At 47.3% G+C, this 14,560-nt stretch overlaps 1 protein-coding gene across 5 annotated transcripts; it reads left to right on the top strand.

The window, feature by feature from the left end:
- Positions 1 to 1,972: 1,972 nt before the first annotated feature.
- On the top strand, positions 1,973 to 13,843 carry FOXR1 (forkhead box R1). 5 transcript variants are annotated; one of them, XM_049612432.1, is made up of 6 exons: positions 1,973 to 2,605; positions 11,067 to 11,141; positions 11,242 to 11,498; positions 11,738 to 11,964; positions 13,078 to 13,316; positions 13,764 to 13,843. In XM_049612432.1, exons 1-6 carry the CDS (start codon positions 2,545 to 2,547, stop codon positions 13,790 to 13,792), a joined length of 888 nt encoding a protein of 295 aa, XP_049468389.1. In that variant the 5' UTR covers positions 1,973 to 2,544; the 3' UTR covers positions 13,793 to 13,843. The 5 variants fall into 5 exon arrangements, with proteins under 5 accessions (XP_049468389.1, XP_049468382.1, XP_049468364.1 ...); XM_049612425.1 differs by lacking the exon at positions 1,973 to 2,605 and adding an exon at positions 2,833 to 3,308 and having other exon boundaries at positions 13,156 to 13,316; XM_049612407.1 differs by lacking the exon at positions 1,973 to 2,605 and adding an exon at positions 2,841 to 3,308.
- Positions 13,844 to 14,560: the final 717 nt, after the last annotated feature.

The following is a 14,560-nucleotide window of genomic DNA, read 5'->3' as shown; positions in this document are numbered from 1 at the left end:
AATTTGAGGATTAAAATACATACTATTAATGAGTTATACTTCACTATATAGAATTACAGAATTTTATAACTATAATAAATTGCTATAATCAATAATTACAAATAATCCACTCTAAGAATCCTTTGGGTCCATACTGACAATAAACAAACAAATATGAGATAAGGGGACACCTGGCTGGCTCAGCTGGTAGAGCATGTGACTCTTGATCTCAGGGTTGTAAGTTCCAGCCCCATGTTGGGTGTAGAGATTACTTAAAAAATAAAATCTTTAGGGGCACCTGGGTGGCTCAGTTGGTTGAGTATCTGACTCTTGATTTCAGCCCAGGTCATGACCCCAGGGGTTGTGGGATCACACCCCTCGTTGGGCTTGTTGATGAGCATGGAAGTCCTGCTTAATAGTCTCTCTCTCTCCCCCCCTCTGTTTCTCTCCCCACTCATGCTCTGTCTCTCTTTAAAAAAAAAAATTAATTAAAAAAAATAAAATCTTTACCTCTTAGAGTTAAAAAAAAATCAATAAAAATAAAATAAAATATTTTAAAAAATATATGAGATATGGAAAAGCTCTTCCTTACAATAGAATGTCAACTAAATAAATGGGAAAGGAGTGATAGATTTAGAAAAATCATTTTATTTTATTTTATTTATTTATTTTTTAAATTTTTTTTACATTTATTTATTTTTGAGAAACAGAGTGAGACAAAGTGTGAGCGGGGTGGGGGGGTGAGCGCAAGAGAGAAGGAGACACAGAATCCGAAGCAGGCTCCAGGCCCCGAGCTGTCAGCACGGAGCCTGATGTGGGGCTCAAACCCACGAACTGTGAGATCATGACCTGAGCCAAAGTCGGACGCTCAACCGACTGAGCCACCCAGGCGCCCCAGAAAAATCATTTTAGAGGCACCTTGGTGGCTCAGTCAGTTAAGTGTCTGACTCTTGATTTAGGCTCAGGTCATGATCTCACAGTTCATGCATTCGAGTCCTGAGTTGGGCTCTGTGCTGCCAGTGTGAGGCCTGCTTGGGATTCTCTTTCCCCCTCTCTGTCCCTCCCCCCTCAAAATAAATAAAGCAACATTTAAAAAAACATCATTTTATACCATCATAGTAATGATTGATTCAGGCAAGGATCATAAATAGATAGGAATTAAAAGGCCCAAACTTGATGAGGAACAGGACTTTAGTTAATTTTATTTATTTTTAGTATTTAATTTTTTTTTTTTTTTTTTTTGAGGAACAGGATTTTAGATCAAAGTACCTCCCCACAGATTACTTACCAATTACAAAATAGAAAATAACTACCGTAGGGAAACCTGGTGGAGACCACTAAACCAAGTGATTGAAGTTAACGTCAATAATAATGAGATAAACTGACACGGTGTGGCTCTTGATGTGAGGGTACTGAGAAAGAAACAGCACTCAACAGCACTCGTGTGGTGTTCTTGCCAAAAATGTGTAAGTCGAATGATGAGGAAACATCAGACAAACCTAAACCGAGGGACATTCTACAAAACAAATGGCCAACACTCTTCCCAAAATGTCCATGTTATGAATGACTAAAAAGGCTGAGAAACTGTTTCACGTGAAAAGAGGACTAAAGAGACAATGAAGAAGAAATGCCTGCGTGATGCTGAACTCGATCCTAGACCAGAGAAAAAATTTATACAAAGGACATCATTGGGATGATCAGTGAAATTTGAATGGAATCTGTATGTTAAATAAAGTACTGAATCAATGTTCAATTTACTGGTTTTGATTATGTTCTCATTTCTGGTGATATAGGCCAGTATCCCTGTTTTTAGGAAACACACGCTGAAGTATTTATGAGGAAAGGGGCATTGTCTGTAAATTACTCTTAAATAGTTCAGAAAAAACAACAACAACAACAACAACAACGATGTCTTCTATATTGAAAGAAAAATTATAATGTGATAAAATGTTGATAATTAGTGTCATTGGTGGATTATAGGATTTAGGCATACAGGAATTTTTTATACTATTCTTGGCATTTTTCTGTAAATTCGAAATGATTAAAAACCAAATTAAAAAACAAAACAAAACAAACCACCCTCCAATCCTATCGCCATAGGTGCTACGGATGAGATCTTCGATAAGCCATAAAATCTATCAGAAAGTAGCTATTAATACTATCACGGGATCATTCTTAAGTGGTAGAGAAACTTACTAAACACAGGAAGAGCTTTGTGCAAATGCAGAGCGGGAGGAGAGCCTGGGATCCCTCCCTTCTGGACCCCCAGGGTCCCCAAGCCCCCAAATGAAAGCGTAGGGGGTTGAGGAGAGACGTCGCAGGAGTACCGGGTGGAGGCCAGAGGCGATTAAAGGCGTCAAATTGGGGACTCTCCACACCTGAGCGGGCGCCAACTAACCAGATCGAGCCCGTAGAAGTGAGGAAGTGGTGCGAGGCCTTCAGCCCCGGACTCTCCCACCCCCTTCCGGGCGACCTCTCCTCTACCTGAAGGTGGACCTGAAACTCCAGCACCTCGACCTCTGGGCCAGCCTCCATGGCCAGGTTCCGGGCTTGCTGGACTGGGACATGGGCAACGAGTCGTTCCTGGCCTTCACCACGGCGCACCTGCCCCTGGCCGAGCAGAACCGTGAGTGCGTGGGGGGGCGGGAGGCGTGGGGGAGGGGCGTGGTGGGCGCCCGGGTGGGGTGTTCGCGGGGCTCCCGGCCCCTTGGCCCCCAGCCCCCCCACCTTCGGCCCCGCGGACTAGCTGGGCGCCCGAGTGCGGTTTCGGGATCCGCGCCCCCCCCTCCCCCCACCGCGGCCGAGCGGGAGCCCCTCCGCGCCCCACCCCCACCCCCACCGGGGCCATGGCGACGCTGGCCTCGACCCAGAGCCCCCAGGAAGTGGGTCCCGCCACAGCACACCGCCTGCCACCTCCACCGTCCGCTGCGTCCCAGAACCTTCTAGGCCTCACCTCGGCCCTTTTCCCATGGTGCCTACCGCCATTTGGCGCGCCACGAACATTTTACTCGTTCTGTTTTTAAAATGTTATCGGTTTTGTTCGAGGCTGTACCCCCACCCCCACCCCCGTTAGTACATTGGCTGACACCTAGAGGTGCTCGATTTTTGCCGAACGGATGGTTGACCGTTATGGTCTTTTAAAAAAATGATTTTTTTCTTTGGACCTCAAAGGCAGAGGCAAAGACGATCCCCTCCTACGGTCGTGGTATATTATTGCCATCTGGTCAGGCAAGGTCCTTGGATTAACCCCTTACCCCCACTTCAGTGCACCCACCTCCACCCCTACCCTGCCTTCCATCACCTCGCACACTCCCTTGTAACTACCCTAAGTGATTTAATGTCTTTAGATAGGTTTATCTTTGAAAACGATTTAACGTTATTTTATGTTTATAGATGACCTTCATTTACTTAATGCTCATTGCTTTTTTGTGCCTCCTCGCATTGTTTTTGAGAGCTACTCGGGTTGCTACGTGAAGGTCTGGTTCATTATTTCTGATGGCTGGGTGGTATTCTGTTATCTGCATATACTACCTTTTGCATGGACCTTGCTGATGGAGACCTGGATCGCCTCCAGCTCTCTGCCACCATAAGTAATGCTAAGGAATTCCTGTATCTTCGTTGATTAACAAATATTTATTGAGCACTTGTAATTTGCTAGGCAATGTTCTAGACACCCGTGGTACATAATGAACAGAACAGACAATATACATGGAGCCTACGTTCCACCGGGGGCAGACAATCCACATAAAAATATATCTATAGTATGAGGTGATAACTGAGATGGGGGAGAAAGGATACAGTAAGAGGGCTCAGGAATGTGGGGAGGTGGTGACAGCCACGGTTTTAAATAGGGTCGTCAGGTTGGGCTTCCTTGGGAACATAACCTTGGAGCAGAGAGTTGAAGGGTATTTAGAGGAAAAATTTCCCAGGCAGAAGAAGTAGCCAGGGCGAAAGTCCTAAGGAAGGAATATGTCTGGAGTGTTGGAGGCGCAGGAAAGAGGCCAGTGAAGCTGGATGAAAGGAAATACGGAGGGAAGTTCAGAGCATGTGGAGCAGAGATCAGGACAAGCCCATCTTCCACTCTAAGGACTTTGGGGTTGACTTTGAGGTTGAAAGGTTTTGAGCAGTGGAGTGCCATGATTCAGGCTTCCCAAGTGTGTGACCCATGTAGTTGCTTCCTCTGCTGGAGGAATAGTTTCTATCTATTATAGGATATATAGGAGGAGAATTTCTCTAGGATATATAGGAGGATAATTTCTAACTTGAGATAATTTTCATTTTAGAACAAGGAACCCCTCATTTTCACTTTGCACTGGGCTCTGCAAATTAGGTAACCCAATCCTGCATGATCTATACTTTGAAAAGATCGCTTTGGCTGCTGTGTTGAGGGTACGTTGTAAACGTAGAAGAAGCCAGCAGACTAGAAGGCCACTACTGTAATCCAGACCAGAGATGGTGGTAGGCTGGACCCTTAGGGTGGTGGCAGAGAAGGCAGAACCTGCTGGGTTGGCTGATGGATCGGATGTGGAGTGTATGAAAGAGGATGACTCCTCCAAAGTTTTTGGCTGATCCGGTGAAAGGATGGAGTACTGAGATGGGGGAAGCTTCTGGTCGGACAGAGAGAAAGATCAGGAATTCTGTTCGGGACCTGCTGAGTTTGAGGATACTTTTTAGATTTCCAAGCAAAAATGTTGAGTGAGCAGGTAGATGTGTAAGCCTGGAGTACTGGAGAGAGGTTTATTTTGAGAGTCTTTGGTATGTGGGTGGCGTTTAAAGGATGAGAAGAAAGAAGAGAGAGAAGGACCAAACATGAGCCCTGGGGACATTCCATTGTAAAGATACCGGAGAGAAGAGAGATAACCAGCCCAAACTAAGGAAAGGACCATTGAGAATCACAACCAAGAAACCGTGGTTTCCTGGAAACAAGTGAAAAAAGTGTGTCATGGAAGGACTGGTCAGATGAGAGGACTACCCCTGTGAGGTCAGGTGGGAGGTACACGGACAATTTGGTTTAGCAAAGCAGACATCATTGGTGACCATGATGATGGTGGGGCGGTGGAGATGAAAGCCTGATTGGCAAGGGCTTAAGGGTGGAAGGAGGGGAAGTGGGGTCCGAAAGAACAGGTAGTTCTTTTGAGGAGTTCTTCCTCAAAAGAAAGCAAAAACATAGGGCAGTGGCCTGGCACAGAAAACCAGGGCAAAAGGTCTTCTCATTAAGATGAGAGAATTAACATCATATTTGACTGCTAATAAGAATGATCCACTAGTAAATACACACACACACACACAAATAACAGGAAATAGAGGAGTGGTTGGTTGGAACATTATCCCTGAGAAGGTTCAAGAGCATCTGTGCCAGGGAGGGAGGGAGGGAAACAGAGACACTATGCTCTGATCTCCCTGAGATCACCAACCTGTTTATGTCACCCTTTTTTTTTCTGCTCTCGAGCCCTGGGTGTTTTTCCTTCTTTAACCAACCTGTAATCCCGTGGTCAAACATGCTCTCCATCGATTCCTTTGACCCTCTCTGGCTTTGGAGCACTCGCTTGGCCAAACCACCACCCCGATTAAATCCAGCTCTACCAAAGAGTACTCCAAAGCCATAGACCAACGGATTGGTGATATCATGGTATCCAAGGATAGTTGGAGTGGGGAGAGAGTTAGCTGGAAAGATAGGTGAAGTATGTTTTTTTTAATTTGTTTATTAAATCGGGGCACCTGGGTGGCTCAGTCTGTGAAGCGTCCGATTTTTTATTTTGCCTCGGGTCATGATCTCACAGTTTGTGAGTTCGAGCCCTGCATGAGCTCGGTGCTGACAGTGCAGAGCCTGCTTGGGATTCTCTCACTCTCCTCTCTCTCTCTCCCCCTAACCCACTTGCTCTCTCTCTCTCTCTCAAATAAATAAACTTAAGATTTTTAATTTGTTTGTTAAATCAGTTAATCAATGTCTACACCCAACTGATCGTACCAGAGAAGATTAGCATATAAGTTCCCCTACTGACTTGAATAGACACACGCAGGAGTAGACCTTGATGTCTTGAATTAGCCCTTCACTGTGATAGCACCAGCTGCTGTTCAGATCTGGAGTCTGAGAAAGGATTCTCTTCTAGTTCCCTGCATCTTTGCCAACACTTGGGATTATCTGTTTTCATACTTGTCAGTATGATGTAAAGTGTTATCTCATTATTTTATTGTGTTCTTGTTACTAGTAAGGCCAAGAACATCTTGTTAGTAATTCAGGTATCCCTTCCTTATGAATACTGATTCGTATCTTTTGCCCACTTATCAGTTTGTGTTAGCTTCTGCAAGTCAGTAAGTGAAAGATTGTCTGGTAGAGAGCTGAGAACTTCAGGAGTTGAAATTTTCTTTTCTGGCTTTTTTTGTTGTCTATTGATTTTTTTGTTGTTGTTCGTGGTTTTACTCTGCAGAACATTTTAATTTTTATGTATTATATTTACATAAAATGTATAGATTAATTTGAGGGTAATTGGTATCTTTTAATACGTATTATGTCTTCATTTATTCAAGGCTTTCATGTCCTTAAATAGTGACTGCATCTTCTTCCCATGAAGGTCTAGTTCGTTCTTTGATGGGTTAACTCCTGAATACTTTATACTTTTGGTTGCTACTGCAAACAGCACCTTTTTTAAAAAACTTAATTTATTTTTTAAATTTACATCCAAGTTAGTTAGCATGTAGTGCAACGATGATTTCAGGAGGAGATTCCTTAGTGCCCCTACCCATTTAGCCCATCTCCCCTCCCACAACACCTCCAGTAACTCTCTGTTCTCCATATTTAAGAATCTCTTATGTTTTGTCCCCTTCCCTGTTTTTATATTATTTTTGCTTCCCTTCCCTTATGTTCATCTGTTTTGTCTCTTAAAGTCCTCATATGAGTAAAGTCATATGATATTTGTCTTTCTCTGACTAATTTCACTTAGCATAATACCCTCTAGTTCCATCCATGTGGTTGCAAATGGCAAGAATTCATTCTTTTTGATTTCTGAGTAATACTCCATTGTGTGTATGTATGTGTGTGTGTGTGTGTGTGTGTGTGTGTGTGTATATATATATATATATACACACACACACCATGTTTTTATCCATTCATCCATTGATGGACATTTGGGCTCTTTCCATACTTTGGCTATTGATAGTGTTGCTATAAACATTGGGGTGCATGTGTCCCTTCAAAACAGCACACCCGTATCCCTTGGATAAATGCTTAGTAGTGCAATTTCTGGGTCTTGGATAGTTCTATTTTTAATTTTTTGAGGAACCTCCATACTGTTTTCCAGGGTGGCTGCACCAGCTTGCATCCCCACCACCAGTGCAAAAGAGATCCTCTTTCTCCGCGTCCTCGCCAACATCTGTTGTTGCCTGAGTTGTTCATGTGAGCCATTCTGACAGGTGTGAGGTGGTATCTCATTGTGGTTTCAATTTGTATTTCCCTGATGATGAGTGATATTGAGCATTTTTTTCACGTGTCGGTTGGCCATCTGGATGTCTTCTTTGGAGAAGTGTCTATTCATGTCTTTTGCCCATTTCTTCACTGGATGATTTGTTTTTTAGGTGTTGAGTTTGATAAGTTCTTTACAGATTTAGGATACTAACCCTTTATCTGATATGTCCTTTGCAAATACCTTCTCCCATTCTATCGGTTACCTTTTAGTTTTGCTGATGGTTTCCTTAGCTGTGCAGAAGCTTTTTATTTTGATGAGGTCCCAATATTCATTTTTGCTTTTGTTTCCCTTGCCTCTGGAGATGGGTTGAGCAAGAAGCTGCTGTGGCCAAGGCCAAAGAGGTTTTTGCCTGCTTTCTCCTCGAGGATTTTGATGGCTTCCTCTCTTACATTTAGGTCTTTCATCCATTTTGAGTTTGTTTTTGTGTATGGTGTAAGAAAGTGGTCCAGGTTCATTTCTCAGCATGTCGCTGTCCAGTTTTCCCAGCACCACTTGCTGAAGAGACTGTCTTTATTCCATTGGATATTCTTTCCTGCTTTGTCAAAGATCAGTTGGCCATACGTTTGTGGGTCCATTTCTGGGTTCTCTATTCCATTGATCTGAGTGTCTGTTTTTGTGCTAGTACCATACTGTCTTGATGATTACAGCTTCGTAATACAGCTTGAAGTCTGGGATTGTGATGCTTCCTGCTTTGGTTTTCTTTTTCAAGATTGCTTTGACTATTTGGGGTCTTTTCTGGTCCCATACAAATTTTAGGATTGTTTGCTCTAGTTCTGTGAAGAATGCTGGTGTTATTTTGATAGGTATTGCATTCAGTATATAGATTGCTGTGGGTAGTATTGACATTTTAACAATATTTGTTCTTCCTATCCAGGAGTATGGGATATTTTTTCTTTGTGTGCGTGTGTGTGTGTGTCTTCTTCCATTTCTTTCATAAGCTTTCTATAGTTTTCAGTGTACAAACAGTACCTTCTTTAAAAAAATTTTTTTATATGGGAATGCAAGCTGGTGCAGCCACTCTGGAAAACAGTATGGAGGTTCCTCAAAAAACTAAAAATAGAACTACTCTACGACCCAGCAATGGCACTACTAAGTATTTATCCAAGGGATACAGGTGTGCTGTTTCGAAGGGACATATGCACCCCAATGTTTATAGCAGCACTATCAACAATAGCCAAATGTCCATCAATAGATGAAAGGATAAAGAAGATGTGGTGTGTGTGTGTGTATATATATATATATACACACACACACATACATACACACACACAATGGAGTATTACTCAGCAATCAAAAAGAATGAAATCTTGCCATTTGCAACTACCTGGATGGAACTGCTGGAGGGTATTACGCTAAGTGAAATTAGTCAGGGAAAGACAAATATCATGACTTTACTCATATGAGGACTTTAAGAGACAAAACAGATGAACATAAGGGAAGGGAAGCAAAAATAATATAAAAACAGGGAGGGGGACAAAACATAAGAGATTCTTAAATACGGAGAACAGAGGGTTGCTGGAGGGGGTGTGGGAGGGGGGATGGGCTAAAAGGGTAAGGGGCACTAAGGAATCTGCTCCTGAAATCATTGTTGCACTATATGCTAACTAATTTGGATGTAAATGTAAAAATAAATAAATTAAATTTAATTAAAACAATGTTTTTTTATTTTTTCCGGTTTCTTCATGCAGCTATGGAGGAACAGCGATTAGTATTTGTTCTTATATCCAGCAAACTTTCTAGGCTCTTGTCGGTTCTGATAATTTGTCTATTGATTTTGTATGGTTTCTGTCTTAACATTTTCTTCTATAAATAATGCTAGTTTTGCCTTTTTCTTTCTGACTTTATATCTGTTTCTTTCTGACTTTACATCTCTTTCTACTTTTTCCTCTTTTCAATACTATGTTGGACATTATTATTAATGTAATGGGCATTCTTTCTAATTACTGAGCTCTCTAATAAGTATATCATCATTTTCCAGACAAAAACCTAGATTCAGCTGCAGTATGATGACACCCAAGGAGTCCTTTTGGAGGGGGGCGGGTGAGGTGGAAATAGTTGCCACTAACCCCCAAGGAGCCAGCATAGGGCCAAGCAGATAGCTCTAATATACACTCGATTTACTCTTTTTCTTTTCTTTTTTTTTTTTTTTTAACGGTTCCTTTTTATTTTTTAGTATTTCATGGTACAGAGGGACCACAGTTTGTTTACAGTTCACCCACTGGAGGACATCTGGGTCACTTCTGGTTTTTGGCTAATACGATTAAAGCTGCTCTGAACATTATCATACAGATATTTTTTTAATTTTCACAAATGATTTTATAATTTTTTAAATATAATTTATTGTCAAATTGGCGAACATACAGTGTGTAAAGTGTGCTCTTGGTTTTGGGGGTAGATTCCCCTGGTTTTTCACTTACATACAACACCCAGTGCTCATCCCAACAAGCGCCCTCCTCAATGCCCATCACCCATTTTCCCGTCTCCCCCAGCCCCCCATCAACCCTCAGATTGTTCCCTGTATTTAAGAGTCGCTTGTGGTTCGCCTCCCTCCGTTTATAACTATTTTTCCCCCTCCCCTCCCCCATGGTCTTCCGTTAAGTTTCTCCGGATCCACATATGAGTGAAAACATATGATTTGCTCTTAGCCCACCACTATTCATTCATCCAGTTAAGCTGAGCTCCTCCAGGTTAAGCTGAGCTCCTCCCATGTGCCAGGCAGTGAAAAAGACAGTCCTGGTGATTGGCTCTAAGCAAAGTAATTAGGATAAAATGTGTGTTAGGGAAGTGTTTGGACAGGCAGAGAAGGCCTGCTTTAGAAAGATGTTTCAACAGAGACATGATGAGTGAATAGCAATTAACTAGGGCAGCGGGAAGAGAGAAGAGTGTATCTGGCAAAGACACAATAGTTTGTGGGGAGGCCCGGGATCTAGAGTGTGGTCTGTTGGAGACCTGGAGAGCCTGGGAGGAATGACCCAACACTGATGAGGAGCCAGGGCCTTGCAGACTGTCCCAGTAAACTTCAGTTTGGCCCAAGGGTCATAGAAAGCCATCAAAAGTGTTTAAGCAGAAAGGTGACAGGGTTGCATTAATATTTTAGGAAGATGCTCCAGCTGCAGGGGGACTAAGTTGGAGAAAAGCAGATAAACAGACCATTCGGGTTATGGCTGGACTTGGGGATTGACTGGGTGTGGCTGGATGGGAAAGAGAAGGCAAGAACACTTCCGCGTTCCTGACCCAAGCCACTTCGGTTAGATGGTGGTGCCACTTGCGGAGACGAATACAGGAGCGAGAGCAGGAAGGTGGAGTTTAGTTGCAGGAATGTGGAGTCTGAAGTACCTGCGGGTTATGCAAGGAAAGATCTCCAAGGCCCAGTGGTACTTACGGGCAAGCAGAGGAGTCTGGGCCGGAGGTACGGATTTGGAAGCCCTACGCTGATAGATAGTGGCTGAGGCCACAGGCATTCATGAATTGGCTCCGGGACAGTGTATGTGGCACGAGGTCAGAGAAGTCGAATATGGTGTCATAACGCCCCAGGGAGGGCCCACAGCCACGTGGTCCAGGACCCTGGGGCCACAGCGGGAATACTAGGACATTTTGACCCTCTTCTGTCTTTCTTTTTGCCAGTTGCCAGGTATAGACTTCGAATAGTTGAACCACCAAGAGTACCTGTGGGAAAAACGCCCAACTCTGATAAAGATGGTGAGTAGGGGGTAGTGGGTTCTCTGGCATGGTCACGCGGCCTGGGCCGGACCCCAAAGCCAGTGAGCTGTGGCGCACAGTCTCCTTTTTCTCTGCACAGGCCCAGCTCTTGAGCCCAACCTGTGGATGTGGGTAAACCCCAGCATCGTGTATCCCCCCGGAAAGCTGGAGGTCCCAGAACCTCATAAGGGAGAGGATCTCCCAGGCACACTCCCCTCCCCTCAGCCAGCCCCCAAAGAGGAAGACTTTGCCAGCTGCTCAGAGGCCACGGCGGTGGAGTCACTGCCACCATCCTCGCCCTCCAGCGAGCAGTCTCCCCCTCAGAAGCGGTTTGCCTCTTCCCCCAGCACCTGGGAGGTAGGAGTTTCTGGGGTCCTGGGCTGGACTTGGGCTGTAGGCAGGGAGGGTGCAGGGATGATGCGATCAGAGAGGGGTCCTTAGGGACCACCTAGGGTTAACGGGTTCAGAAATAGGCTGTGCCCTTGAGTTGGGGAGAAGCCCCGAGGAGGGCCCCCTACCACTCCCCCTCCCTGCCACTGCACCCCTGGAGTAGAGGCGGTGGGGTTAGGACCAGTTCCTACTCTGTGCTCCTCTAGCTCACAGAAGAGGAGGAGGCTGAGGACCAGGATGACAGCTCCTCTGTGGCTCTCCCGTCCCCTCACAAAAGGGCCCCCCTCCAAAGTCGGAGGTTTCGGCAAGCCAGCAGCCAAGAGGGGAGGCTCTGGTCCCGGCCCCCTCTCAATTACTTCCACCTCATTGCACTGGCATTAAGAAACAGTGCCCCCTGTGGCCTCAACGTGCAACAGATCTACAGTTTCACTCGGTACGTGCCCCGGGGCGGGGGGGGGGGGGGGGGGGGGGGGGGGGGGGGGGGCCCTGTAAGGACGGGACGGGAGGGGGTCAGGGCCCTCGGACTGACACCTTCCAAGCTGCCCCTGGCCCTGGGCTGCTGCCTCAGTTCCCCCATCTGGGTCTGAAAGGATAAGTGTGTTCCCAGGCCTCCTTCCCCAGACACTGGTACTGCGCTGTCCCCAGGTGGGTGTCCACGTACCCTGCGTTAGGGAAGACCTCCACCTCCACCCCCTTTCACGTCTAGAAAACCCTAACCGTTTTACGTCTTAGTCCCTTAAAACGTAAATTCGCCTGGGTCAGAAATTCTCCCATCCTCCCTGTCAAGATGATCCAGTAGAAAATCTGGTTCCGCCAGCAGTTTCTCACATGCTTTCCCTTTGGCTAGACTGCCTGGCACAGGTCCCCGCACGCCCAGGGGAGCAGGGGGGCACCCGGCTGAGAAGGGATGTGCGTTTAGCTTCGACAGTCGCCTACACGTGAGCGTGAGGGGTTTCTCAGACCCTTTCCCTCTAGCAGGAGAGTCTCAGAATATTAATCCACAAGCGGCATCCTTCCTTGACCAGGATTCCTCTTACAGGCATGGGTTGGCCTGATTCTGGTCCGTTCACGTCACAAGTCACAGTCATGAGCCCTCAGAGGGAAGCAGGACAAAATGAGTCTCGGAACGGGAGCAGTAAACTGGGTTTAAAAGACGAGGGTTTGCGGGGTGCCTCGGGTGGCTCAGTCAGTTGAGCGTCTGGCTCTTGATTTCGGCTCAGGTCGTGATCCCAGGGGCTTGGGGGTCAAGCCCCACGTTGGGCTCCATGCTCAGCATGGAACCTGCTCGGGATTCTCTCTCTCCCTCTGCCCCTGTCCCCTGCTCGCTCTCTCGCCCTCTCTAGAATTAAAAAAAAAAATGAGGGTTGGCACAAGCAACACACCGGGTCAGGCTTTGCCGCGTGCTCCGTCAGCAGAGAGCTGTTCCAGGCCACCGTCCACCTTGACAGAGGGGCCGAGGCTCCTGGCGCCTGGGGGACAGCCGTCTCGAGACGGGGCGTCTCCCGAAGACAGCATATCTTTCCTCACCGTTCCCCCCTGTCCGCAGACAGCATTTCCCCTTTTTCCGGACGGCCCCGGAAGGCTGGAAGAATACCGTCCGTCACAATCTCTGTTTCCGAGACAGCTTTGAGAAAGTGCCGGCCAGCGTGCAGGGTGGCGCGGGCACACGGCCCCGCTCCTGCCTCTGGAAGTTAACTGAGGAGGGACGCCGCCGCTTTGCAGAGGAGGCCCGCGCCTTGGCCTCCAGTCGGCTGGAGAGCATCCAGCGGTGCATGAGCCAGCCAGGTGTGAGGCCCTGGCACGCGTGGGGCCGAGGGGCACCCCCCCCCCCCACCATCCTGACGCGAGGGGAAGGAGACCGGGTCCCACCGTGGGGGCGGGGGACACCTTCTGTAGGAAGGGGAGGGGATAGCGGTGGTCCGAGACCCTGGGCCTGCCCCGGGTGGGACCCCAGCCACCCAGGCATGTACTTGAGGTCCAGGGGGTTGACGGAGGAACAGCTGAGGTGCAGTTGGCCTCACGGCCCGGCAGCCTAGGGAAAGGGTGGCGGCGCAGCGAGAGATGCACGGTATGAGCGGCGACGTGCAGAGGTTTCATTTCTTTTTCCGGAGACCGGGTGGCATTTGGGCCTTGAGGGGAAAGATAGGTCATCTGCCGCGAGGTGGGCCAGGCTGAGGGAACGGCAGCCGCAAAGGGCAGGTAGATTCTGTTGACTCTCTTCTTTTCTTACAGATGTGATGCCCTTCCTCTTTGACCTTTAAATCCAAGAAGCAGGAGTCAGCCCATCCCTTATTAAAGTTACCTGCAGCAGCCTGGTGGTGTGTGTGTGTGGTCTCTGAGGGTGGGGACGGGGTGGGGGGTGGAGGTGGAGGTCAGCTCTCAGGCTGGAAATGGGATGCCGTTCGAGCTGACGGATGCTCCAGAGGCAATAGGGCAGGTGCCTGGCGCGCCGCCGAGGGAGCCCATACACTTCTTTCCTCAAAGGAAGAAAACAGCCCCGTTCAGGAGCCTGGAGCAAATCCCATTTTTCTGGATTATGAGGATAGTCTCGGGAGATGCTAGCTCGTAGGGGCCAGCCCTGCCAAAGGCCCAAAGCAGCACGACCCGCACACAGAGGGGATGTAATCAACTGGGGACAGTGGAGAGAAGCAGAAGGAAGCACATCACTTGTAGGGCTGTTGAAGGAAAGGCAAACCCTCCTAGGAGGCCAAGAAGGAGCAGTGAGAAGGGCGAGAGGAAAGACTTTTGGAAAAGGATGGTCAGGCTCAAGCCTCATCCCCCACCCCCATTTAATCGTTTTGAGTGTGGGAGGGGTGGCAGTGAGGGGTGGGAAGTTGGAGGCAAGATGGGGTACCTCCCCGTGCTGTTTGTCTCCACCATGGCTCAGCAGAGGCCACAGCACTGGTTGGATTAGGAGTCCTTAGAGACTTCGGATCCCAGCTGGGCGCTGTGGATTTCCTGGCGGCAGGGGCGGTGTCCAGGGCAGGGCCAGATGCCAGCCTTGGGTCCGAGGGGAGTACGGAGATGCC

This window comes from Panthera uncia, chromosome D1, assembly GCF_023721935.1.
Source record: "Panthera uncia isolate 11264 chromosome D1, Puncia_PCG_1.0, whole genome shotgun sequence".
In the NCBI taxonomy this organism is placed as follows: Eukaryota; Metazoa; Chordata; class Mammalia; order Carnivora; family Felidae; genus Panthera; species Panthera uncia.
Note: the sequence above shows the minus strand (reverse complement) of the source record. Positions and strands in the feature narration are given on the sequence as shown.

Coding starts and splice junctions, on each gene's coding strand:
- FOXR1 (XM_049612407.1), top strand. CDS start 3,125: ATGATTTTTTTCTTTGGACCTCAAAGGCAGAGGCAAAGACGATCCCCT. Junction 11,965..13,077: donor CAGATCTACAGTTTCACTCG/GTACGTGCCCCG, acceptor CCCTGTCCGCAG/ACAGCATTTCCCCTTTTTCC. Junction 13,317..13,763: donor GCGGTGCATGAGCCAGCCAG/GTGTGAGGCCCT, acceptor CTTTTCTTACAG/ATGTGATGCCCTTCCTCTTT.